At 43.6% G+C, this 27,408-nt stretch overlaps 2 protein-coding genes across 3 annotated transcripts in view; both read left to right on the forward strand.

The window, feature by feature from the left end:
- Positions 1–3,473, forward strand: part of KCNQ5 (potassium voltage-gated channel subfamily Q member 5) — a 259,047-nt gene extending 255,574 nt beyond the window's left edge. Inside the window, exons 13-14 of the mRNA XM_064164059.1 lie at positions 802–928; positions 2,221–3,473. Coding sequence (XP_064020129.1) covers positions 802–928; positions 2,221–3,162 — 1,069 coding nt within the window. The 3' untranslated portion in view covers positions 3,163–3,473. The remainder of the gene's footprint in view (positions 1–801; positions 929–2,220) is intronic.
- Positions 3,474–10,900: 7,427 nt separating this feature from the next.
- Positions 10,901–27,310, forward strand: DDX43 (DEAD-box helicase 43). Of its 2 annotated transcripts, none has more exons than XM_064164209.1 (17): positions 10,901–11,295; positions 11,957–12,012; positions 12,402–12,531; positions 14,357–14,464; positions 14,931–15,012; positions 16,197–16,353; positions 16,432–16,550; positions 16,825–16,935; positions 17,553–17,694; positions 18,139–18,239; positions 19,196–19,283; positions 20,882–21,009; positions 22,023–22,132; positions 23,004–23,142; positions 24,481–24,568; positions 26,364–26,500; positions 27,257–27,310. In XM_064164209.1, exons 1-16 carry the CDS (start codon positions 10,968–10,970, stop codon positions 26,460–26,462), a joined length of 1,986 nt encoding a protein of 661 aa, XP_064020279.1. In that variant the 5' UTR covers positions 10,901–10,967; the 3' UTR covers positions 26,463–26,500; positions 27,257–27,310. The 2 variants fall into 2 exon arrangements, with proteins under 2 accessions (XP_064020279.1, XP_064020280.1); XM_064164210.1 differs by having other exon boundaries at positions 10,936–11,066.
- The last annotated feature ends 98 nt before the right edge of the window (positions 27,311–27,408 follow it).

Consider the following 27,408-nt stretch of genomic DNA (forward strand, 5'->3'; position numbering starts at 1 on the left):
CCAGACAGTGGTGGTGAATGGTGCCACATCCAGTTGGCAGCTGGCACTGGTGGTGTGTCCCAGGGTTCGGTGCTGGGCACAGTCCTGTTCAGTATCGTTACTGATGATCTGGGTAAGAGGACTGAGTCCTCCACCAGTAAGTTGCAGGTGACACCAAGTTGGGGGCATGTGTGGATCTGCTAGAGGGCAGGGGGGCTCTGCAGAGGCACCTGGACAGACCAGACAGATGGACACAGTCCAGTGCCAGGAGTTTTAACAAAGCCAAGTGCCAGGTTCTGTGCTTGGGCCACAACAACCCCATGCAGTGCTACAGGCTGGGGACAGAGTGGCTGAGAGCAGCCAGGCAGAGAGGGAGCTGGGGGTGCTGGGAGAGAGGAGCTGAACGTGAGCCAGCAGTGCCCAGGTGGGCAGCAGAGCCAATGGCATCCTGGGCTGGCTCAGGAGCAGTGTGGGCAGCAGGACAAGGGAGGTTCTTCTGCCCCTGTTCTCAGCACTGCTCAGGCCACACCTTGAGTGCTGTGTCCAGTTCTGGGCCACTCAATTCAAGAGAGACTCTGCTTGGCACTGGCCTGCACTTGGCCATGGAGCCATTGGCAGCCACTCTTTGGGTGCAGCCATCAAGCCAGTTCTTTATCCATCTCATGGTCCAAGTTTGCCTTCTTCACAGAATCACCCTTGTGTGATTCTTTGTCAAGTGCTTGTCTGAAGCACTCTGATTTTCACTTCTAATGCATGGCCGTGGCAAATATCTCCATATCACCACCCTGCTGGGGAGTCACAGCAGCTTATTTTCTCTTACAGTGTTGACCAAATCCTTGGGAAAGGACAAATCACAGCAGATAAAAGAAGCAGAGAGAAGAATCCCACGGAGAGTGAGACAACTGATGACCTCAGTATGTTAGGGCGTGTGGTCAAGGTGGAGAAGCAGGTAGAGTGATTATCTGTGTTGCTTGGTCCTGCTCTGGTGCTTGTGCCTCTTGTGCATTTTATTGCTAGCTTTAAAGGCTGAACAGGTGAAATGGTTTTTGTTCTTTCTTCTAGTATCTGCTTCACTTGCATGCTGAAATTGTATTACCTTAACTGTTTGCCATATACAGAGAAGTAAGAAAGAAGAAATTGTAGGCTACTATTTTCCTCTCCCTTTTATCAGCTTGCTTATGCAAAAAACTTACATGGCTTTTGACATGATTCTTCAAGGGCAAATTGCATATACTAAGCTCCTCTTCAGCAGTCACAGGTTCACAGATTGCATCAGGTTGGAAGAGACCCTCAAAGGTCATCTTGTCCAACTCCCCTGCAGTCAGCAGGGACACCTCCAACTAGATCAGGCTGCTCAGGGTAACATCAAGTTTGATCTTGAATGTCTCCAAAGACAGGGCCTCAATCACATCCCCAGAAAGCCTGTTCCAGTATTTCACCACTCTCATTGCAAAGAATTTCCTCCTTATGTCCAACCTGAACCTACCCTGCTCCAGTTTCAAACCACTGCCTCTCATCCTATCACCTGAAGCCCTTCTAAACAGTCCTTCCCCAACCTTCCTGTAGGTTCCCTTCAGATATTATCATAGAATCAGTCTGGAAAACACCTCCAAGCCCATCCAGTCCAACCTAGCACCCAGCCCTATCCATTCAACTAGACCATGGCACTAAGTGCCCCAGCCAGGCTTGGCTTCAACACCTCCAGGGACAGTGACCACCACCTCCCTGGGCAGCCCATTCCAATGCCAATCACTCTCTGTGCCAACAACTTCCTCCTAACATCCAGCCTAGACCTGCCCTGGCACAGCTTGAGGCTGTGTCCCCTTGTTCTCTTGGTGGTTGCCTGGCAGAAGAGGCCAACCCCCACCTGGCTACAGCCTCCCTTCAGGTAGCTGTAGTGAGCAATGAGCTCTGCCCTGCTCTACCCATAATATCAAGCCTATGAGGTCACCCCAGAGCCTTCTCTTCTCTAGGCTGAAGAGCCCAAATTCTTTCAGCCCATCTTTGTAGGAGAGGTGCTCCACCTCTCTGATCATCTTTGTGGTCATCCTCGTGCCCACAGGTCTTGTGCTGGGGGTCCCATAGCTGGAGCACAGTACTCCAGGTGAGGTCTCACCAGAGCCAAGCAGAGTGGCAGAATGGCCTCTCTCGATCCGCTGGCCAGATTTGCCTTGACTTGGGTCCCAAATGTTTTAAGTTAGCTCATGGCATCGATGTGAAGCTTTTCCTCTCCTCCTGCAGGTCCAATCCATCGAGTCAAAACTGGACTGTCTGTTAGACATTTACCAGCAAGTGCTGCGGAAGGGATCTGCGTCCGCGCTCGCTTTGGCTTCCCTTCAAATGCCAGCTTTTGACTGTGAGCAGACCTCGGACTACCAGAGCCCATCAGACAGCAAGGACTTGTCCTCTTCTGCACAAACCAGTGGATGTGTATCCAGATCAGCTAGTGCCAATCTGCCTCGTGGCCTGCAGCTTATACTGACACCAAATGAATTTAGCACTCAGGCTTACTATGCTTTCAGTCCAGCTATGCATAGTCAAGCAACGCAAGTGCCAAACGATGGACCTGCAACGGTTAACAGCGCAGCAAACCAAATAAACCAGGCAACCAAGCCAGCAACTCCATCCACATTACAAATACCACCTTTCTCATCCATGAAGCATATCAGTAGGCCTGAGCCAGTTCACATCATCCCTGTAACCACGCAGGAAAACATTTCCGACGTCACCGCTTGCCTTGTTGCGTCGAAGGACAGTGGACAAGTTGCACAGCCCACTGCTGCCAGAGAGCTCGCCTGGAGGAAAAGCCTGGATGCAGAAGGGGAACCTCTGCTCTCAGTTAAACCTGTGGTGCAGATGGACTTAGGGAAATCTCTGTCTGTACAAAACCTGATCCAGTCGACAGAAGAACTGAATGTACAGATGGCTGGCAGTGACTCCAGTGGTTCCAGAGGTAGCCAAGACGTCTACTCCAAATGGAGGGAGTCAAAGTTGTTTATAACTGATGAAGAGTTGGAGGCAGAAGCAGGAACAGAGACTGCTGAAGCCATCTCGCGCCCGGTAGTGGAAACAACTCTCTCTGCTGACTCTCTAAGGACTGGAATATCAAGATCATCTCAAAACATCTGCAAGCCAGGGGACGGTACAGAAGCACTCAATCTCCTCCATGTCAAACTTAAATAACAGCTTGTGGGCTTTCTTCGTTGGCTGGGTCATTCCTCTAGTCACACATAGCATAGCATGAACCTTTCTGAAAGCCTTGGAAACCAGAGGAAGATCACAAACACCCAAGATGAATCTGCAGAGCAGTTGAATGAGCCCATATCTCCCAGCTGCATGAAAATGCATGTCTTAAGTGATGGCTGACATCCAGGCTTACACCTACGGTACAGCAGCCTTCCGTGTGGTACCCTAGGTGTAAACCCTGAGCTGCCTACAAAGCTAATGCTGCAGGATGTATCAAAAAGCAACAGTCTTGAAGCATTCAGACCTAGTGCCCTTTTTCTACAGGGCAGAAGTGGGGGGGGGGGAAAAAGATAAAAGTAAGGTTTAAAAGCACTTTGCTTCTGAACTGATGAAATATTTATATATAGGATGTCCTGGTTTAGATGATAGTTTATGTTTACAACAACAACAAGAAAATTATCTACAGCTGCTAGCGAGGTACCAAGGAAACCAGTAAAATGGGATTAGAATTGGCTGCCCAGTTGCAAGATGGCACACGTTAGCTCATCAGGAATCAGTTGTTTTGAACTCTGAAAACCAGAATGTCAATATCCATCTGACTTTGGGGGATTCAGTGCTGTGGCAGGCGAACCTGACACACCACTGCTCTTTAGAAGGAGGACACACGCCTTGCTCTTTCTAATGAGGGCATTCTTTTGCCATCAGCAGTTTGTATTAACAAGAGTGGGCCTCAGAAGCGGGAACTTGGCTGTCTGCACTAAAAATTCAGGGGGAATCTCTCCTCCTTCAGTCTCACTGTGGAGCTGTCTTGTGACTCTGAAACGTTTTGGCAGCAGTGGGTGGGGGCAAGGAAGCAATATTCATAGATCCATAGAATCTATGAATCTGTCTTAGGTTGGAAGGGACCTTTACAGGTCATCTAGTTCCAACTCCCCTGTCATGGGCAGGGACACCTTCCACTAGACCAGTTGTAGAAGCAATATGGAAATTATGGCATTTTTTCCTTGCAGTCCCAACCTGGTACCATGAGAGCACTTCATAAGGCTGGGAAAAGAGGGGAAAAAGAGGAACTGAAACACAGACTAAAACTAACAGAGGACAGAACAGGGAAGACAGAAAGACAACACAATCAATGAAGAAAACAACCCCCCAAAAAAACCTACAATAAAGTATGGATTTAGGAAGGAAAATTATTCCAGAAAAAAATAAATCAAGGGAGGTTAAAAAACATCTGTTTTTAAATCCAGCCTGTCAGAGCAGATGCTGAGTGCTATTTCCAAGCAAAAAGAATGCCATGTGGGCAACTCAGAAATGGAAATAGAAGTAAGGAAGAGCCACCTTCACTGAAAAAAACCCAACCCTGATGGCACAGGGAGGGGTTGGTTGGTTGGTTTTCTGTTTGCTTGCTTGTTAAAGGAAAAGGGAGGAGAGAGGGGAAAGCAGTTCAAGCTCAACACTGTGTCACAGCTGCAGTCGTTTCTTGTGAACGTTCCAAGAAAAGACCTTCGGTCTCCTTCCTCCTAATACCCGAGTTTTCCAAGTCAAAGCCTACATCAGACCGAGCTTGATACATCCTCTTTGTTCTTACCTTAACCTGCACTTCCCTCCCGCTGAGAGATGCGGGAGCGGTGGCAGTGCCTATCTGCACATCCTCAGCAAGGCTTGGCCGCTGGGAGAACCCTGGGGAGCCTGCACAGGCTTTCACCCTTGCCAGCTGAAGGGTGCGTTGCCTCCCCGCCCCAGGTATATACCCCTGCACCAGTGGCTTATACGCAGCCCCAGCCGGGCTCAGCTTCTCTTCTAGGAGGAGAAACAGCGAATGTATGGGGGTGCCAGTGCCAGCTCACTCAGGGCAGTGTTTCCTCAAGGCCCAGACCTGCTGGGAACTTCACTTACGTCCATCAGAAAACATCACTTCCAGTCTTAACCGCGGCTAAACGCTGTAGATTGTATGGCGAAGGACTCGATCTGTTTACTATGAAACCATTGCAATTCCTGCTTCCGTAATTTCCTTTGCAGAAGTGTTCCTGGATGTTACCTGACAACCTTATGATGTGAAAGTACAATGCAACCTGTTCAGAGTGTGTATATATTGTGTCATTGTATGGGGTCCACGGATGGTACACTGTGTTCCATGGCTTACACCGGAGCAAACTTCAGCTGTTCAATCCCCAAAAGACACCTCGAAGCACAATCTCCTCACCACTGATTTGCCATAGAGTTTCCCTGTCATCCCCCACATGCATCCAGCACCTCCTGCTTTCCTGTGCAGTCTGCTGGTAGGAAAAGCCTGGTTCCAAGGGGAATGTTGTGAGGACAAATAGGGGATTTTCCACATCTCAGCTTCCTTTCGCTACTAACTTATTTGAATGTCCGCAGTTTATCCAGACAGCTCTGCGAGCCTCAAGCACTATCCAAAAGTTTTAACATTTGCAAGGGTTTCTTTGGGGCTTTATTTTTTTTTCCCCCTAATGGTTTATGGTGCCTTTCTTAACCTTTCACATCAAACCTCCTGCTGGCCTGAGCAGAAACCTGCACTTAGCTTCAGCTGAGCAAGAGATGTGGCACGCAGCATGCGCACATCAGCAAGGAGAAGCCCTTCCCCTCCTTGAGCAGCTCAGATAAACCAAGGCATCATGAATTGGACACCACCTTCCCACCTTCATCTGCACGAGCAGAGAGTTGCACCCCCATTGAGGTGACAATGGGAGAGCCTTGGCCCTTACACAGGGCCTTGGGTTTTGCTGATAATTTATCTCACAGAACCTTGGTCTTACTTTTATTTTTTGCCTTAAATGACGTCGCTTGAGTCCTCTTAATTTTAAGTTAATTTATTGAATGCAAGTTTTGTGCACAGAAGAATGAGTTCTATAAATTATGTATGAGAATGTTGATGTCTTTACAGAGTTACTAATAAATCCAGAGGATAGAATCTTTTCAAATGGCAGTGATAAAATCCTAATATCATTTTTCAGTTTGCCTTTTTTTCTTCTTTCCTTTAATGCTCACCATTATTATTATTTTTGTAGCTGCAAGTCTTATCCTATAGGATTTATTCTTTCTCCTTTTTTTTTTTTTAACATAATTTTGATAGAGTAGTGACTCTATGAAAATTCTGGAGAGGAAGAAATGTTTGTTTGGATTTTTATAAGCTTTGCTCATATTGCCTCATGAAGAGTTTGCTGTTTCTATGCTCTTTCTCTCTCTGTTTGAAAGACAGCATCATGACAGGCAGCCATTCATTGGTCTCACCAAAGAAAGCCCTGTCTGGCTTTTCAAAGGCTTGACCTGAGCTGCTGAGTGAAGTCAGCTTATGACAGCTAATAAGAACTGTTTGTGAGTAGGAACAAAGGACAATTTGTTATTTTTACTTCGTTTTAATTTGTTGCTGTTGTTCTGATTTACAATCCACTTGAGGATTGCTGGAAGGGAGAATTTGATCTTCAGGAGTTAAGCCTTATCCAAATAACTCTATTTTTTTTTCCCTCTAAATCAGCTTTTTGTCCTTGTACTTGATTGAAGAGAGAACTGAAGAAGAAGAAGAATTTAGTTTTGATGATGATTAATTGTTTGGGGTTTTTTAATAGTATTTGCTCCTGGCTGATATGATCTCTACTTTTAACCTAAATGTGAAGATGGTGTTTTCAGCCTAGGCTTCAAGATTGCAAAGATCATCCACTTTTATCCACAGTGCCCACGGGTGGTCCATATGTTCTTGAGATGATCCTACTCAGAGCAAGCGCTCTGGTGATGGGTTGGTGAGGAGGACTTCACCTGCTCTTCTGTCACAAGTCAAATCATGCTGAATTGCTGAGGTAGGGTAGAACATCTGATGCACAGTAGTGTTTCTGGATTGGGACCTGCAATCCTCACTCAAGGAAAAATTCTGTGGAATTCAGGCCTTCGTTCCAGAGAATTCAAGGACTTTTTCTTGAATCAGGAGCTCAGATTCAAATCCTTTTGTTTTGTTGGGCATCTGTCTAAAGTGAAAATGGTGATATTCCAGTTATTTCCTGAGGAAACTAATACTTAGCTGAATTTACCCATGTCACATTGACTACATGTAATAAAAAACCAAACCAAAAACCAACGCACAAAGTACTGATGTAAAAAGGAGAAGAAGAGGAGGGACATTTTTTTTTGTTAAAGCACAGAGGAAAGGAGAACACTCAGAAAAGAGGAGTAAGCAGGAAAAGAAAATAGAACAGCAAAGGAATGAAAACAAAACCAAAACCCAAACCAAAACAAAGGGTTTAAACACCTGAGGCTAAATTCATCTTTGGATGGTTTCACTGACTTCAATGAACTCACTGCCCAACTGGGTGAAGTTCAGCCTCCATTGGGAGAATCAGGCTCAGTTCCACTGACTTTAAAGGAACTGATCCCACCTACACCAGGAATGAACTTGCCTCTCTGGGCCAACTTTTATCCTGACTCCTACATCATGCAATCCTTTTGGGTTCATTAGGTTTGAATGAAAATACCGGTCAGAAGAGAATTTGCCCCAGATATTTCTGCTTCACTTCATATATTGTTATTCTCCCCCAACCCCCAAGTGTGTTAATTGACTTAAACGGATTACAACATCACACAAAGTGCTGTCACCATCTAAAAAAAAGGGGAAGAAAAAGTGTAATTGGGGTTTGAAATCAGAATTGTCCCCTGCAGCGACAGTGGAAGCTGGTCAGTATTTTCCTGTTCATTCATCTGGATGCAAGTGTGGTCATTTTCACTCAGCTGTGGCCACACACGAGGCAATTCCAGACTTATCCAGTAGCATCTGCTCTTGGAAGCGTTTATGACTTCTTGGAAAGAGGAAAAGACAGGTAGCAGGCTTAGAAAGCACGAAGGCAGCTTCCACTGACATTGCAACAACCTTAGCCAGTACATTACAATGTTAATTGTAACTTCTTGACAAAGTTGAATCCATATTGTTGTTAATAAAAAGTATTTGAAAAGTATCATGCTTATTGGCTTGGGTTTTTTTTTTTCCCCTTCATCAGGTCGGAGCTCATGGCAAGCAAGATAAAAAACTTCCAGTTTCATCAGGTCTGAGCTCATGGCAAGCAAGATAAAAAACTTCCAGTTCCATCAGGTCTGAGCTCATGGCAAGCAAGGAAAAAAACTTCCAGTTCCATCAGGTCTGAGCTCATAGCAAGCAAGATAAAAAGCTTCCAGTTCCACCAGGTCTGAGCTCATAGCAAGCAAGGAAAAATGCTTCAATTTCATCAGGTCTGAGCTCATAGCAAGCAAGGAAAAAAAACTTCAATTTCAAAAAGTCTGAGTTCATAGCAAGCAAGGAAAAAAGCTTCAATTTCATCAGGTCTGAGCTCATAGCAAGCAAGGAAAAAAGCTTCAATTCCATCAGGTCTGAGCTCATAGCAAGTAAGAAAAGCTTCAATTCCATCAGGTCTGAGCTCATAGCAAGCAAGGAAAAAAGCTTCAATTCCATCAGGTCTGAGCTCAGCAAGCAAGGAAAAAAGCTTCAATTCCATCAGGTCTGAGCTCATAGCAAGCAAGGAAAAATGCTTCAATTTCATCAGGTCTGAGCTCATAGCAAGCAAGGAAAAAAGCTCTAATTCCATCAGGTCTGAGCTCAGCAAGCAAGGAAAAAAGCTTCAATTCCATCAGGTCTGAGCTCATAGCAAGCAAGGAAAAAAGCTTCAATTCCATCAGGTCTGAGCTCATAGCAAGTAAGAAAAGCTTCAATTTCATCAGGTCTGAGCTCAGCAAGCAAGGAAAAAAGCTTCAATTCCATCAGGTCTGAGCTCAGCAAGCAAGGAAAAAAGCTTCAATTCCATCAGGTCTGAGCTCAGCAAGCAAGGAAAAAAAGCTTCAATTCCATCAGGTCTGAGCTCATAGCAAGCAAGGAAAAAAGCTCTAATTCCATCAGGTCTGAGCTCAGCAAGCAAGGAAAAAAGCTTCAATTCCATCAGGTCTGAGCTCATAGCAAGTAAGAAAAGCTTCAATTTCATCAGGTCTGAGCTCATAGCAAGCAAGGAAAAAAAGCTCTAATTCCATCAGGTCTGAGCTCATAGCAAGCAAGATAAAAAGCTTCCAGTTCCATCAGGTCTGAGCTCATAGCAAGCAAGGAAAAATGCTTCAATTTCATCAGGTCTGAGCTCATAGCAAGCAAGGAAAAAAAACTTCAATTTCAAAAAGTCTGAGTTCATAGCAAGCAAGGAAAAAAGCTTCAATTTCATCAGGTCTGAGCTCATAGCAAGCAAGGAAAAATGCTTCAATTCCATCAGGTCTGAGCTCATAGCAAGTAAGAAAAGCTTCAATTCCATCAGGTCTGAGCTCATAGCAAGCAAGGAAAAATGCTTCAATTCCATCAGGTCTGAGCTCATAGCAAGTAAGAAAAGCTTCAATTCCATCAGGTCTGAGCTCATAGCAAGCAAGGAAAAATGCTTCAATTCCATCAGGTCTGAGCTCAGCAAGCAAGGAAAAAAGCTTCAATTCCATCAGGTCTGAGCTCATAGCAAGTAAGAAAAGCTTCAATTTCATCAGGTCTGAGCTCATAGCAAGCAAGGAAAAAAAGCTCTAATTCCATCAGGTCTGAGCTCAGCAAGCAAGGAAAAAAGCTCTAATTCCATCAGGTCTGAGCTCATAGCAAGCAAGGAAAAAAGCTCTAATTCCATCAGGTCTGAGCTCAGCAAGCAAGGAAAAAAGCTCTAATTCCATCAGGTCTGAGCTCAGCAAGCAAGGAAAAAAGCTCTAATTCCATCAGGTCTGAGCTCATAGCAAGCAAGGAAAAATGCTTCAATTTCATCAGGTCTGAGCTCATAGCAAGCAAGGAAAAAAAGCCTCAATTTCATCAGGTCTGAGCTCAGCAAGCAAGGAAAAAAGCTTCTATTCCATCAGGTCTGAGCTCATAGCAAGCAAGGAAAAATGCTTCAATTTCATCAGGTCTGAGCTCATAGCAAGCAAGGAAAAAAGCTTCAATTCCATCAGGTCTGAGCTCATAGCAAGTAAAATAAAAGCTTCAATGTCAAAAGGTCTGAGCTCATAGCAAGCAAGGAAAAAAACCTTCAATTTCAAAAGTTGGGTTTTTTTAGCCTGGAGGAGGCTCAGGGCAGAGCTCATTGCTGTCTACAACTACCTGAAGGGAGGCTGTAACCAGGTGGGGTTGGGCTCTGCTGCCAGGCAAGCAGCAACAGAACAAGGGGACGCAGCCTCAAGCTGTGCCAGGGCAGGTCTAGGCTGGATGTTGTTAGGAAGTTGTTGGCAGAGAGAGTGATTGGCATTGGAATGGGCTGCCCAGGGAGGTGCTGGAGTCTGTGTGGCTGGAGGTGTTGAAGCCAAGCCTGGCTGGGGCACTTAGTGCCATGGTCTGGTTGATTGGCCAGGGCTGGGTGCTAGGTTGGACTGGATGAGCTTGGAGCTCTCTTCCAACCTGCTTGATTCTGTGGTTCTACGATTCTTTGATTTTTGCTTCTCCCGTCCTAAAACTCTGCCTGCCCCCCCGCAGTGGAGTCCACCCAGGGCTACTCCAAGGCCAGGAGAGGAGAAAGGAATGAGAGGAAGGCAGAAAGCCTAACTAAAGACTGGTAGGGACTGAGGTCTGGCATCGCTCAGCCCCAGCGCTGCTCGGCGCAGCAGCACCAGCCCCGCGGCGGCAGACAGCGACAGTGAACTCAGCCCCAACCTCGGCGGAGGGAGACCACGCGTCCAGCGCGGCCTCGCTGAGCCAGCCAATCACTGCTCAGAGAGCTGCCCGCCCTGGCCAATCAGCGCGCCCCTCTCCTAAGGCGCGCCGAGTCCCGCCGCATGGGCCGCGCAGTGCGGGGTGCAGCGCCGCCATGTCCGACTGGGATGCGGACAGCGACGAGGATGGCGGCGTGCCGGCCCGGTCACCCTTTTCCCTGACCGTCAGCGCCGCGGGTCTGCGCCAGCTGCCGGTGAGCTCTTCGCAGAGCCGCGCCTCTGTTAAGAGCGGCAGGGAACGGCGGTGGGATGTGCCGCCCCGCTTCGGAGGGAAGGAGCCGAAGCCTCAAGGTGCTAAGGGCTTCGGTGGGCCGGGGCTGGCGGTGCAGCAGCGCTCCCCCAGACCTGCCGCCGGCCGGGCTGAGGACGCCGCAGTGCCTCTCTGCTTCCACCTCGATAACGCCTTGGTCGGGTTTCTCATAGGTAACAACCGCTGCGCTTCCCACCTCGCTGGGGGGAGGAGAGGACTGGGCCTTAGGGAGGTTTGTTCGATTGGGCCTTTGTGCCTCGCTGCCTTTTGTCTCCCTGGCTTTCGAAGGGCCCCAGCTGCTACGTCTCTCTTCTCTGGGGGTGGCAGGATGCTTTTGCAGGATACCTGCTGAATAGGGGAACTCTCCCCATCGCCAGGGAAGTTGGATTTTCTCCCCTAAAGTAGTCGGGTGGATGTCTCTTCCTCATGGCAAGCAGGCTGTCGGTGGGCTGAAGCCCTCCTTCAGTCAGGTGGAGGAGGAAGTGGCTCGCTCTTGAACTGGCTTTGCTTCTGCATCGCTTCAAACGAGGAGCCTCCTCTCCTCCCCAGACTTTGTGTTTGATTAGTTGCCTTAAGTATTACCTGTGTTTTCCAGGGATTTTGTGTGATAAGCTCTTAAATTTATGGATGCATACACTCGTGGCTCTTAGCAGCCTCGTCTGGTGGAGCATGTCTCTACTCTCACTGCAGGGGGATTGGACTGGATGGCCTTTGGAGGTCCATTCCAACCCATTCTGTGGCGGTCTTGGGACCACTGGTATCTTAAAAGTTACTGTGTGCAGTTGTTTATTTGGCCTAAATCTCTTTAATGCCTGCAATGTGTCTTTATAACAGGTCGGGGTGGAGCTAAAATAAGAGAACTGGAGGAATCTACAGGTTCTAGAATAAAGGTACCATGTGCTGTTTGGGACATGCTTGGGTTTGCTTTCATGCAAACCGGAGTTAACTGTAGCACATTGAAGGATATTGGCAACAGCTGCACTAATCCTGCTGCTCTAAAAGATTTGACAAAAAGGAAGTGGAATTGAGGGTAGAACTTTACTGCTATGTGAAAGCAGGAGAAGCTTACTGATTTCTCCTCCTCCCACCCCCTTTAACTATGCATTCATTTCCCCCTCTTAATAATGGAAGTAAAGGACCCTTTTCCTGGGAAGAGAAGTTAAAATTGATGGAAAAAAAGATAATCAGAGATTGTTGTCAGTATGTAGTGTTATTTATTTATCTTTGCAGTAGTAAAAGAAAAAAAAAACAAACTCTCAGTAGAGTTTAATGAATGTAGGTTACAAAGGGAGCCTGTGAAGCTGAAGTGAAGATTTTTGGCAGCACTGCTGTGCAAAACAAAGCCAAGATGTTGATTGATGCTGTTACAAGATCTGGGCAAAACTACGTTAGAAGTGGAACTGAAAAAGGTAAGAAATGCTTGTTTTTGGGGGGGGGGGGGAAATCTTTCCATCTATTTGGTAGTTTTCTGGGGTGTTTTTATATGATTTTACCAAAGTGACTTAACTTTCACCTTGTTAAGCAATAGCATAGCTCCTTAAAACAGAAATATCTAGACAGCTATGAACAGCTTGCTCTCCTCAAAGTGCTAGACTTCTGTGAAGATCTGCTCCTTTGTGTTTTCAATCATTTTAATAGATGCAGAATGTTTTATTATTTAGTTTCTTGTGTTATCAATCTGATCCCCCCCCAAATACAAGTAGTGGTTTTAAGTTCATACTTTAGTGTAGTACTTGTGGAGTATTAAAATGCATGAAGCTTGCATACATATAGTCTATAAAGCAAAAGTACTGATTATGGTGTGGGCAGCACTGACTTCTTACTGCTTTTGTGGGAAGTTAGATTTAAGATTTGTTCTTGCACATCACACCTCACTTCCCTAGGCTTTATGATGTTAACTTGGCTTGTTACTTGGATATGGTTGAAATGCTGCTGGTATTAATCTGGTCTGTGCTCCTCTGCTTCCTGCAGTGGCAAATGGCATCTGTAGTTGTGATTGAGGGAGGTTGTCCACCCCCTCTACACTGCCCTAATGAGGCCCCACCTAGCATATTGCATCCAGTTCTGGGCTCTCCAGTTCAGGAGGGACAGGGGTCTACTGTAGAGAGTCCAGTGCAGGGCTATAGGGGTGATGAAGGTCCTGGAGCACTGCCTGATGAGGAAAGGCTGAGAGCCCTGGGGCTAGTTAGCTTGGAGAGAAGACTGAGGGGATCTAATAAATGTGTATAGGTAGATGAGGGCTGGAGTCACTAAGGAAGGGACAGCTTTTTTAGCTTTTTTTCATTTGTGCCCTGTGATAGGGCATGGGGCAGTGAATGTAGACTACAGAAAAGGAAGTTCTTCATGTTGAGGTGGAACTTCTTTACTGTAAGGGTCTTGGAGCACTGGAACAGGCTTCCCAGAGAGGTGGTGGAGTCTCCTTTGGAGATTTCTAAGTCCTGTCTAGATGCGTTCCTGTGCAACCTGTGCTAGCTTCAATGGTACTGCTCTGACAGGAGGGTCAGACTTGATGATTTATGGAGGTCCCTTCCAACCCCTAACATCCTGTGATCAGGAAGAAGAGATCTGAGAGTTGTGTTACAAGCATTACAGTAGGTAATGGAGTAGTGAGTTTTGATTTTAGAAGTGTTCCGGAAGGTGGATGAGTACGTTTCAAGAGGCTAGAAACAGTTAACACTTAGATTGTGCAATCTGTTTTCCCCATGTTTCCTGCTTTCCCACGAATACAGACTTGTATTGCCATTTTTATTCTCAGTGTAAAATCTTTCTTAAGAAATTCCAACATGTCAAAAAAATTACAGGTTGTAACTACACTAAAACTTTATTGTAGTGTCGCTGGATGCTGTAGAAGTAAACCTTGTTCATTCCTCTGTTGAAAATAAAGCTTTTTGCATATCATTACTGGATTCACAAGTTTTTCAGAAGCCTGCTGCACAAAAGCCTTATTTATAGCTGGAGGAACAGCATTTCAGAACCTGCCTTTAATTAAAGTAGCTAAAGATGTTGGAATAGTACTTTTTGTTTTATAATCAGAAATGGATTTGTACAGGTTTTAGCAGTGTTTCAGGCTAAGACTTAGGAAACGTTTTATTTACATGCATCATGTCTACTAAAAATCACTTAAGAAGCCTTAAAATAGTAAAAGAAAATAATGTGGGTGTTTTGAGTGGGAGATTTTCCCCCACCTTGCAACACATTTCATCAAGCAGATGCATTTTGGTCCTAACTTCACAGGAAAAACCTTGGACGTTATCAAGCCTGAAAGTAATCCAAAGAAACCAGGGATTAACTGGGACTCTATTCGAGAAAACAGAGCCAAATATGAAGCCATGAAGTGGGCAGGTTGGTTTTAAATGTTTGATTGTATGGTACTTGTCCTTATATGATACATCTATGATATGTTTACATGTTTGTAAGTTGTTTTTTTTTTTAAATGACTGAAACAGTGAAGTATTTGCAGTGGGGAGTCAGAGTGGTCATGCAGGACACTACTTGCTGCGTGAAGATTTAAACTAGCTACTCAACTAGCATTTTGATTTTGCCTTTTGAATGTATTCTCCTTTTATATGTAGCTACAGAATTGTTAAATCCTATAGAAATGACTTCAGAACTTGGAAGTGTGGGGAAATGGCTCTTTGGCAGATAATTTGTCTTTTACATGAACAACAGTAGTTTTCCACCACTTTTGATCAATCTCCTAGTACAAAGTCCTCTCTCTGGGTTTGGAAATTTCCATCTTAAGCTGTAGCAGATTTCCCCTTAAGATGTAGTATTTCTTCCTGACTCAGGCTTACTTTTTCTGATGAAGGTTTGCCTCCAATTGAGAAAAACTTCTATAAAGAGTCATCAAGGACCGCATCTATGTCACCAGAAGAAGTGGAACTGTGGCGGTAAGAATCATCTGCTTGGCAAAAATAATCCTGGAACACAAGAAGTTCCACCTCATTGTGAGGAAAAACTTCATTGCTGTGAGGGTGCCAGAGCCCTGGAGCAGGCTGCCTGGGGAGATTACGGAGCCTTATTCTCTAGAGACTTTCAAGACCCATCTGGATGTGTTCCTGTGTGACCTACCCTAGGTGATCCTGCTTTGGCAGGGGGAGCGGACTTGATTTCTGGAGGTCTCTTTCAACCCCTTCCAGTCTAAAATGCTCTTCCTATCCCACACCCTGCTTGAAGTAAAAAACTTTTTGTAAATGGAATCTTCAGAAGAGTACAGAACTGGATGTTCTTCACAGAGAGAGTGATTTGTCATTGGAATGGGCTGCTCAGGGAGGTGGTGGAGTCGCTGTCTCTGAAGGTGTTTAAAAAAGCCTGGATGAGGCACTTAGTGCCATGGTCTGGTTGATTGGACAGGGCTGGGGATAGGTTGGATTGGCTGATCTTGGAGATCTCTTCCAACCTGGTTGAGTCTATGATTCTATAAATTACTTATGTGTGCAAATAATTCTTAATTGAGGAGAGCCTTAGAGCCTCAGTTTTGAATGTAGGAGGTGTTTTTTGTGCATTGTTGTGTTTTGGAGTTTTGTTTGGGTGGGTTTTTTTGGGAGCTTTTCTTCCTGACCAGCTCTTTCTTTTTTCTCCTCTCTAAACTGTTCTGTATTTTCTAGAGCATTCAGGGAGCTGGGAGCTGAAAAATATATTGGAAAAGCTTTTGTCAGAACACAGGATTCTGACAAAAAAGTCTAATCCTTTACTCTGAGTTTTGGGGTTGTCTTTAGGTTAGAAATAATTGTCACGGTTACTTAATTTGTTATAGAGTATAACTGAAGTCTGATATGACAGGACTGCAATTGATGTTAACAACCATCTGTAAATTCAAATTAGTCATTCTTAAGAAAGAATGGTAATTGCTGCCTCCAGGAGAACTGTTTCTATAGTAAGGCTTTCTTTAAAGTGAGAAGAATAATTTCATTTGAGGGCTTGAATTTCATTCAAGTCTCATTTAAGGGCTTGAACTTTTTTTTTCGTTCTTGTTGTTGTTCCAGGAATCTAACAGAAAGGCAGTCTTTTCTCTTAGCTCTGCTTTACAGATAATGAGGCTTTAAAGCAACTGCACTTGTTTAATTCTGTACAGGAAAGAAAATAATAATATAATCTGTGATGACTTAAAAGAAGGTGAAAAGCGCTGCATTCCCAATCCCGTTTGCACGTTCGAAGATGTGTTTGAGCATTACCCTGACATCATGGCTAACATAAGAAAAGTTGGTTTTCAAAAGCCTACACCAATTCAGGTAGTTCTTCAGTTTTGATGACTCTTAACTGAAGCTTAAGAGAAAAAACACATTAAACTGTTTGTTGGTTTATGTTAGTCCCAGGCATGGCCGATCATACTACAAGGAATTGATCTTATTGGCATAGCGCAGACTGGTACTGGGAAGACGCTGGCGTACTTAATGCCTGGATTCATTCACTTGACTTCACAACCAGTGTAAGGACTGCTCATGCATCTGACCTGTTTACCTGTGGAGTCTTCCTCCTGTCCCTACCTCCCATATCATGGTTTTGTAGTGGAGGTGCTAATAAGACATAGGCTGGGGAGGGGGAAGAACACAAAGCTGGTGGAACGAGTATCAGATTTGTCATCCTGGATTCTGTTGGTAGCAGCATACTGAGATATTCTGGAACAGTATAAAAACAGTCTGTCAGATGTGACTGACTTTCCTAGCCTTACATACCCATGTTCTAAAGGTACTCTATTGCAGGTCCCAAAATGAGCGTGGAGGTCCAGGAATGTTAGTCCTTGCTCCTACTCGAGAGCTGGCGCTTCAGGTGGAGAAAGAATGTTCCAAGTATGCATACAAAGGAATTAAAAGGTAAGCTTGCTTCTCACTTGCTTGTTGTCTTTTTGTTTGGTTGGTTTTCCTACCATTTGTGGCTTTATTTGCCTACTAGCATAATTGCATGTGCAAAGAGAGCAGGGGAAGGTAATAAATGCAGAGCTGTGTTTTTTCACCATTTATAGTATGTCTGTTTTGACTCTTGTGGTGAAAAATATCTGTTTCTTACATAGTTCCTGGAAACTTAGAATGGTTTGGGTTGGAATGAACCTCTAAAGGTCATCCAGTCCACCCCCCTGCAGTCAGCAGGAGCATCCTCAACTATATTAGATTGCCCATAGCCCTGGCGAGCCTCACCTTGAATATATCCAGCGATGGGGCCTCAGCCACCTTCCTGTGGGGTTCCAGTGATCCACCACCCTCAGGGTGCAGAACTTATTCTACCATCCAATCTAAATCTGCTCTATTCTATTTTGAAGCCATTGCCCCGTGTCCTGTCACTACAGGCCTTTAGAAACAGTCCTTCTGTGGCCTTCTTAGTAATTGCAGATGATTCTTTTTAAAATGAAGCAACATGGTGGCATTTTGTTGAGGGAAGATTGAAATCAGCTGAATCTTAATACACTGCTTCTGTAAAATATTTTCTTTTCCAGTATTTGTATATATGGTGGTGGGGACCGAAAAGGACAGATAAACGTGGTGACCAAAGGTGTGGATATTGTCATTGCTACTCCTGGCAGACTGAATGATCTTCAGATGAATAACTTCATTAATTTGAAGAGCATAACCTACTTGGCAAGTAGCTGATAAGGAACGAGTAGTGCACCAGATAGGAAATGGTTGACTTAGTGTGAATTTAAGCTTTAATGGTTTGTTTTCTTCTCTTCTTTTGTCTTGGTTTGTTTTTTTTTCGTTTGGGTGCTTGTGGTTTTGGTTTGGTTGATTTTTGTTTTGCCTTTTTTTCCCCCTTTTTGTTTTAATTCTGTGCTTAGTTCTAGGCACCAACCAAATTGTTAAACTGCTGTTTCTTCTTTGACTTTCAGTGCTCTTACAGGTACTGTGAATTTACTTATTCTACCCACAAATGTATTACTAACTAAAAAAGTTTCCAGGAATTTGAGGGGGTGAAATAAAACTTGGAACAAGTTTTGCAGTACGTTATGGGATGAGTTGTGCAATTAAAACTATCATTAAAAGGATCTATTATGCAATGTATTGCTGAAACCCTGCTCTGGTCAGGTTTTAGATGAGGCTGACAGAATGTTGGATATGGGATTTGAACCTCAGATAATGAAGATCCTAATAGATGTGCGGCCTGACAGACAAACGACCATGACAAGGTGTGTAAGCATAACAGTGCATGAACCCTGTAAACATCAGGTTGCTGAACAAGTTCCCTTCAAAACAGACAGTTTTAATAAACTTCTACTAGCTTCAGTGGGAACAGCATCAATTTGCTTTCTAATTCTGTCTGGTCACTCCTAATGAGTCATTTGACAATTTTATTTTCATTTCATATCCCTTTTCTGGTAATTTACATCAAGTATAAAAACAAAAGAGTTCTTCCCCAACAAAAGAAAGGTGTCTTGGGAGTGCTAGATATTGTTAGATCAATTTGAAATGCCAATTTTCACTGCTCCATCTGGAACCAAAAATACATCCCAAACTTCTGATCAGTATCTGTGCTAGTCTGTACCTGGATCAATTTTGAAATCATGCAGATTTTTTTAGAGCTTGACAATAGATATCAAAAATGATTGTTTGAATATTCATATTTTACTTTGGAGCTCTTAGTTTGGGATAAAACCAGACTAGAAACTTATTAGGTATCATTGAACTGCTAAATTTAGAAACAGGTTCCTTATTATGAGGGTAGTGGAACACTGGAACAGTGTTAAAAGTGGTTGGTGCCCCATCCCTGGAGATACTGAAGGCAAAGCTTGGCAGGTCTCTGGGCAACCTGATCTAGTTGAGGATGCCCCTGCTTACTACAGAGAGGGATGGACTAGATGACCTTTGGAGGTTCCTTCCAACCCAAACCATTCTATAGTTCTAAATGGACTTTTTGCTTCATTAGGAAAGCTGCATAACTGTTGCCTGTACTTTTGACTGTTATCCTTAAAGCTTGAGTGCTCTCTACTAATAACCCTAAATGTTATGTAAGATCACTATTTTTTACATACCAAAGCATTTCACTGGTGTATAAAAGCCACCAAAAGACTGATGAAACTAAGGAATTGAAAAAGATTGTGCACTCTGTTCTCATGTGTGTTTTCTTCTTTGCTTCCTCTCTTAGTGCTACTTGGCCTGATGGCGTTCGTCGCCTAGCAAAATCCTATTTGAAAAACCCAATGATTGTGTATGTTGGGACTCTTGACTTGGCAGTAAGTTGTTCTGTTCTTCTGTTTGTCTGTTTTCTTTTAATTTTGGAGAAGAATCTATAGTAAAACCAGGAAATATTTTGCTTGCCTCTGTATTTCTTTGCAGAGGGGAGATCTTATCACCCTCTACAACTACCTCAAAGGAGGTGGGAGCCAGTAGGGATTGGGATTAGTCTCTTCTCACATGCAACAAGTGACAGGACAGGAGGAAACGGCCTCAAGTAGCGTCAGGGGAGGTTCAGGTTGCATATTATGGAAGATTTCTTCACAGTGAGGGTTATCAGGCATTGAAACAGGCTGGCCAGGGAAGTGGTGGTGTCACCATCCCTGAAGGTACTTAAAAGACATGTGGATGTGGTGCTGAAGGATGTGGTTTAGGGTTAGTGGCCTGGTGGTGGGATTGCAACCTCTAGGTAAGTGGTTGAACTTGATCTCAAAAGTCTCTTCCAACCTCAACAATTCTGTGGTTCTATATGTAAGTAAATGCATTTAGCTTTAAAATCTTTCCAAACTTTGATAAGCCAGCTCCATATTTTCTTTTGGAAGTTTCATTTAAAGTTTAGAAAAAACTAAAAAACAAAAAATAAAAATTGTGTTTCTGTAACAAGATATTGAAGGTCTGAATCTTCTGATGGTCTCATAAGCAGCAGGTACCACAAATTGGAGTTTGAGTGTTGTACTTAGCTGTACTGTGAATTCTTGAAGGCCCCCTTCAGATAGTGGAAGGCCACAATAAGGTTTCCTCCGAGCCTTCTCTTCTCAGACTCAGCAACCCCAACTTTCTCAGCCTGTCACAGGATCACAGGATGTTAATGGTTGGAAGGGACCTTCACAGATCGAGTCCAACCCTCCTGCCAGAGCAGGACCATAGACTCTAGCTCAGGGTGCACAGGAACACATCCAGACAAGTCTTGAAAGTCTCCAGAGGAGAATCCACGACTCTGGGTATACAGCTGGCCTTCTAGGCTGCCAGCGCACATCGTTGGCTCATGTGCAGCTTCTCATCCACCAGAACTCCCAAGTCCTTTTCCTCAGTGTCCCTTAGCACTGTGAATTGCACCAGTGGATGATTGCTGCAGCCCAGGCTGCCTCCAGTCTTGACATTGCTGGTAAACTTGCATGCATTAGTGACCAACAGATCGAGTGTCACATCCCCTTGGGTAGCACTGTCTGTTTCTTGTCTAAAGAAATTATCATCAAGGTGCCCACAAGCCTCCTGGATTGTCTACAGATCATTCAGTCAGAGAGTTTTATTTACTGTCTTTGGGAGTAAAATAAGTCATTTCTGTCTGCTCTCTAAAACTTAGACATAGGAGTATTTATTTCACCTCACTAATCAACTGATCTGTACCCTCTAATTTTATTCAAAGGCATGATTTGGAAAACTGCTGAAAAAAGAAATGTTACTTTTTTCCTAAAGCAACTGGGAAACAGCAAATAAAACTGAGTTATTTGAGCTCCAAACCCATGTACCCTTGGATTTTAAAACAGCTTTTTGTTGTATCATGTTGCTAGGTTTATAATATTAGTATTTTTTCCTTGTTAATTCCCATATTGTATTCTAGTTTTTCTCCTTAACATCTCTTTTTGCTGTTTAACAGGCAGTCAGCACAGTAGAACAGAAAGTTCTTGTTGTCCCTGAGGAGCAAAAGAGAGCTTTGATGGAAGATTTCATTCATTCTATGAAGCCAGAAGATAAGGTCATTATTTTTGTGGGGAAAAAAGTCACGTAAGTAATCACTCCCTATTATTACTTCTCTCTCTTCTTTCTAACAGAAATACTGGGTAGTTTCTTAGTTCACAGTAATAATTAGCAACTGTTACAGCTCCTGTCAATGATGTGCTAACAGTAGTAGTATATTTATTCATTCCTCCAGGCTGACTGGTAGCTTGTGCCCCTTTTAGTGTCATAATGGTGGTGGCAGTTACAAATTTCACAGAATTAAAGCATATGTTGAGATTCTTGGGGACGCTTCCATCTGATGTACTGTTTACTTCATTATGCAGCTGGTGCATACAAGATTGGGGTGGTCATTGTACCATAGCTGAGCTTTTTGAGTGAACAACACAAAACTCAGCTATTGATTCTCTGGAAATGTGTCCAGAGAAGAGCCACGAGGATGACTAGAGAGCTGGGGCACCTCTTCTATGAAGATAGGCTGAGAGAGTTGGGGGTTGTTCGGTCTGCAGAAGAGAAGGCTCCAAGGAGACTTGCTTGTGGCCTTCCAGTGTCTGAAGGGGGCCTACAAAAAGCTGGTGAGGGACTTTTGAGGGTGTCAGGTAGTGATAGGACTAGGAGGAATGGATCCAGGCTAGAGGAGATTTAGATTAGACATTAGGAAGAAGTTCTTCACCGTGAGGGTGGTGAGACACTGGAACAGCTTGCCCAGGGAGATGGTGGGTGCTCCCATCTTGGACGTTTTTAAGGCCAGGATGGATGTGACTCTGAGCAACCTGCTCTAGTGGAGAGTTTCCCTGCCCATGGCAGGAGAGGTTGGAGCTAGAGATCCTTGCAGTCCCTTTCAACCCTGACAATGCTTCTCTTATTCTCCATGTATAATAAATATTTTTTGTGGAAAATAGTCCTGTTTTCTTGCTGGCTTACAATAAATATCAGCTGACTTTTATCCTTAGGCACACATTTAGCTTGTGTTTTCATGTTGTTATCTTTTTGATACTGTACTTGTGTTTTCTTCCTTTTTTTCCTCTAATTTTAAGACCTATTGTTTTATTTCATCCTAGAGCTGATGACTTGGCAAGTAACTTTGGTCTCCAAGGAATTCCAGTGCAGTCACTTCATGGTGACAGGGAACAGTATGATCGAGAACAGGCCTTAGATGACTTCAAGAAAGGTATGTTTGTATCAAAGAAGGGCTTTGGTTATTTAAAGCTTTTCATGTCCAGAACTTTGTAGATGCTACATCTCTTCAGTACCATAGAAATGAAAATATTAAAGAGCTCTGAGTTATACATTTACCTTATTATGTGGCAGGAGGTTGGAACTGGATGATCTTCAAGGTCCCTTCCAACCCAAACCATTCTATGCTTCTAATTTAAGAAAAAAATCAAACATGAACAGACTGCTCTCCAATAAAATTTGGAGTGTCTAAAAGTTAAATAATGTAAAGTAAAGCTTGGTTTGTTTTTGGTATCTCTGTAGAAAGTGAATATTGTGTTGGTCTGAAAAAAACGATATGTTTAAATGTTAAATGATGTCACTTTCAGTGAAGCAGTTCTGCTCTTGGTGATGCCAGTAGGGTTATACTTTGGGTTTATGTGATCACATGCTAGTAAAACAGAGCAGTCATAGAATCATAGAATGATGGGGGTTGAAAGGACCTCTACAGATCATCTAGTCCAGCCCCTCCACTAAAGTAGGCTACACAAAAGCCCATCCAGGTGGGTTCTGAATGTCTCCAGTGAAGTAGTCCTGTGATAAGGGAGGCAACTGAGAATATAGCTGTTGAAATTTCTGTTCTTTTCAGACTACTTATATCATCCATGACTTTTTTTCCTTGCTTCTGTACCCTACTTTTCTACTTGTGAAGCACAAATAATAGTAAGATGGCATTTTGAGTGCTTACTGAACACCTTGTATTTGAAGCTGACTCTGTGACATGCAGCAGGTGTATTTTTCCTTTAAGTGCACTGTACACTGGAAAAGCATCAGGCTGGAGTATGCTTTCTATTTATTCCATTCCTTCTCTGTGGTGCTTCTTTCAGGCAGAGTCAAAATACTGGTAGCTACTGACTTAGCATCCCGTGGCCTTGATGTGCACGATATAACTCATGTCTTTAACTTTGACTTCCCTCGCAACATTGAAGAGTATGTTCACCGAATAGGTCGTACTGGGAGAGCTGGGTAAGTGGTGGCAAAAAGACCATAATCTGTTGGTAATGTTTTAAACATGGCAGAGGTGGTTTGGGTTTGGTTTGGGGATTTTTTTGGTCCAAAAAACAGCTGCAGGGAATGTGGAGTTGGGAGCGAAGGCTCCAGGAACAGTCATAGAACTGTTTTGATTGGAAAACAGCTCTAAGGTACTCAAGTCCAACCATCAATCCAGCACCACCATGGGCATTAAATTATGTCTTGAAGTGCCATGCCTGCATGTTTAAAAAAACAGTTCAGTGCATTGTTATAGTCTGATTTCTTTACAAATAACATCATGTGCACAGGAACCAGTTCCATTTGCACACTGATTTCCAAGCATGTCTGCACAGTAAACTGGGAACTAATGATCAATCCCATTAGTAAAACTATATACTCAATTAATTATAGTGCCAGTATACTGCAAGAGAGCAAAAAGTGTTTTCATCATCAAGAAGACCAGCACCCTCTAGAGTACATAAATTGCACAGTGATGATATTTACAGAATCACAGCATTGTTTTGGTTGAAAAAGACCTCTAAGATCGAGTCCAGCCTTCAACCTAACACCATCATGGCCTTTAAACCATGTCCCAAAGAGTCATGGCTACACATTTCTTGAACACCTACATAACAGCAAGGTAATTTTACATGTATGTACTATGGAAGTCTGGTTTAGGTAATAACACACTGCTTTATGTTTTGAAATTACTTTGCTGTTAAATGCAAGGCAAGGAAAATTTCCACTTTCCTCTTACTTTGTGGAAGTGGTTGGGAATGAGGGACAGTTGAAAACCAACTGTGGAGGCAAAAACAAGATCAAAACAACTTCTGTGCAGATATTATGAAATGTTACTTCCTTATTTGTCTCTTGTGAGTTATTTAGTTCCCAGACAGGAAAAAAAGGCATCTAAATTCTAAGTGTTCAGCCTATCATAGTGGTGTAGTTTGGTATTAGGACTTTTGAGTGCTGCTTTCCTAGCTTATCACAAGCATGATTACTTTTTTCTTGTGTGTGGGTTTATTTTCACTGTTACAGAAATGCATGTCTCTTGATACTTAAGTGTGTTGTCTTTATGCTAGGTTTATTGTTCACAAGTCTAAATTAGTTATGCCTTTGCTCCACTTGGGCTGAACTGCCAAGTGCTGATCTTTGTGAGAAGGTGCTTTCTGTCATGCATAGTGTGCTCAGTAGTATGCTAAATACTCATGCCACTCTTTTCTACCAGTTCAAGAATGTTGCCTGTAGTACAGCTTACTGTTGTGTAGGTCAGTAGGAAAAGCCTGGCAGCAGTTGTGTTGAAAATCACCAGTTGTCTTGTTCCCTGTTTAGACGTACTGGGGTGGCACTAACGCTTGTCACTGAGAATGATTGGAGGGTTGCATCTGAGCTGATTGAAATTCTGGAAAGAGCAAACCAAGTAAGAACACATCTTACTGCGTAATATTTATATTGGTTGTGGGTTACCTGAAATAGTTCATGAAGGTCTAAGCCTGCTTAGATCTTGCTCTGTGAGTGTTTTTAGTGTCTTGAGTAAAAAATGGGTTCTTAAATTCCTCTTGTCCTGGATATCCTTATCTGCTTTCTGCTTTGCACTTCAGTCCCAGAAAAGATGTGCAAACTTGAATCAAAGGATTCCAGGTTCAAAGGAAAACAAGTTTATGTATACACACACATACATAAGCAGAAGTCCTGGTTAGATGCTTTTGTGACCTTTCAGTGGTGGGAAACCTGATTGCTTTCTCCTGCCCTTCTTGTCTTTTAAAAGCTTTGTTTTGTCCACTTATGAGCCTTGCCTATGGCAACATTTTGTTTACAGAATCACAGGAAGGTAGGGGTTGGAAGGGACCTACAGGGATCACCTAGTCCAATGCACCTGCTAAAGCAGCTTTGCCTAGAGTAGGATGCACAGGAATGTGCCCAGGTGGGTTAAAAAGTCTCTAGAGAATGGGACTCTGCTACCTTTGTGGGCAGCCTGCTGTAGTGCTATCAAGTTTAAGGTACAAGGGAATGTTCAGGTGGGACATTCTGTGCTCTGGTCTGTGCCCACTGCCCCTTATTCTATCACTGGACCACTGAAAAGACCCTAGCTCCATCCTCTTGACTTGCACCCTTTAGATATTGATCAGATCATCTTTCAGTCTTCTCCAAGTTAAAGAACCCCAGGTCTCTCAGCCTCTTCTCTTGAGAAGGATGCTCCAGTCTCCTTACTGTCCCTGTAATCCTCTGTTAAGACTCCCTCCAGCAATTCCCTGTCTCTGTTGAACTGGGGAGCCCAGAACTGAGCACAGTAGTCCAGATGAGGCCTCACTAGGGCAGAGTAGAGGGGAAAGAAAACCTCCCTCAGCCTGCTGGCCACATTTTCTTAACGTGCCCCATGATACCATTGGCCTTCATGGCCATGAGGGCACATTGCTGACTGGTTATGCAGTTGACACCAGCTCCTCCAGGTCCTTCTCTGTAGAGCTGCTTTCCAGTAGATCTTCCAGATCACCCCCTCCCTGGCACGGGTGCAAGGGGATACTCCTCCCGGAGTGCAGGATTCCACAATTGAGCTTGTTGAACTTTACGTTCCCCTTTGCCCAACCCTCCAGCCTGTGCAGGTCTCTGAATGGTAGCACAGCCTGCCTGGGAGTCAGACACTCCTCCCGCTTCTGTATCATTACCAAAGATCACTTTTGTATCATTTAAGTACCACAGTTTCTCTTCAGAGGCTCTCAAAACTTACAAAAGCAATTTAGTATCCCTCCATCATACTAGTGTAACTTTGTGGTCCCTGAAAAGTAGAACCTCTCTGAAATACAGATGTTCTAATGACCTGCTTGTATGTTATCATCAGATATGGTTATCCAGGGATGCTGTCAATTGTTTTTCAGTGTATTTCAGCACACTGATAGAATCATTATGGTTGTAAAAGACCCCAAGCCTGAGTCCAACCCATCTACCATGACCTAAACTATATGCTAAAGCACCACACCTACATACTTCTTGAATGTCTCCAGGGATGCTGACTCCACCACCTCCCTGAGGAAGACATTTCTCTCTGCAGATAGAAGATTTCTCTCTACAGAAAAGACAATCTGCAAAGTGACAGGGACCAGATATATAACAAAATCAAGTTTGGGAACATGGGAACATGCAAATTGGTAGCATAATTGTAAAGCAGAGCCTAAGAGCTAATAACTGAGCTTATGCCTGTGCTGCTTTCTTACCAGGTAGTTCCCAGCAAGCTTGTTGCTATGGCAGAAAGATACAAACAATTTCAAATCAGAAAAGAAACTTTAAAGGGTATACGAAGACCTCAGAGAAAGTGACTACATCAGCTGTGATCTCTTGAAGTTACAGAAACAAAGTAAGTGCCTTCAGTGTTAGTCCATGGGCTTAAGTTTAGGAGTTTCTTTTGTTGGTTATTTTCTGTACTTCTCTCCTTTAAAGAAAATCTTAGAATCATTTTGGTTGGAAAAGACCTTCGAGTCTTACTGTTCTTTATTCTCTACCAAGGGTGGTGTTCATCCATGTCCCTCAGCACCATATCTCTGCCTCTTGGAAACACTTCCCAGGGATAGGGATTCAGCCACTTCCCCTTGGGGAACCTGTTCCAGTCTTTGAGAACCCTTTCAGAGAAGAAGATTTGTCTAATATCCAGCCTAAACCTTCCCTGGTGCAACTTTGAGGCCTTTTTCTCTCATCACTTGTCACTGGGAGGAAGAGACCAATCCTCAACCTCACTCCAACCTCCTTTCAGGGAGCTGTAGACAGCAGTGAGGTCTCCTCTCAGCCTTTTCCAACCTAAACATCCCCAGTTCCCTCAGCCACCCCTTGTAAGACCTGTTCTTCAGACCCTATCTCCTTTAGGACAGTGGTTTGGAGAAGAACACTGAAATTACTTTATCTAGAAATCTAGGTTTTGTGCTTTTATACTATTTTCACTTAGGAAAACTTTAATTTCATGATTTTTCTCTTCTGTGACATGCACAACTTCTACAGCTATTCCCTGCTGATTAAAAACAAGTATTATGGGTTTGGTCTTTTATATTTGTTTGGGGTTTTGTTAATGAAATGCAATATTAAGACTGTAAAAGGTGATGATTTTTCCTTTTGTTTTCAGAGCACTGGAGTAGTGATGTAAGCAATGTTTGTTCTGCATGGTTTGAAAACACTTGACACTGATATGCCACATCTGCTGATGGCGTGCAGAAGTATTTCCAAGGATAACTTCAGTCATTTGAGAACTGCTCTGTGTACAGTAACTGATGTTTA

Source organism: Pogoniulus pusillus, chromosome 25 (assembly GCF_015220805.1).
Source record: "Pogoniulus pusillus isolate bPogPus1 chromosome 25, bPogPus1.pri, whole genome shotgun sequence".
Taxonomy (NCBI): Eukaryota; Metazoa; Chordata; class Aves; order Piciformes; family Lybiidae; genus Pogoniulus; species Pogoniulus pusillus.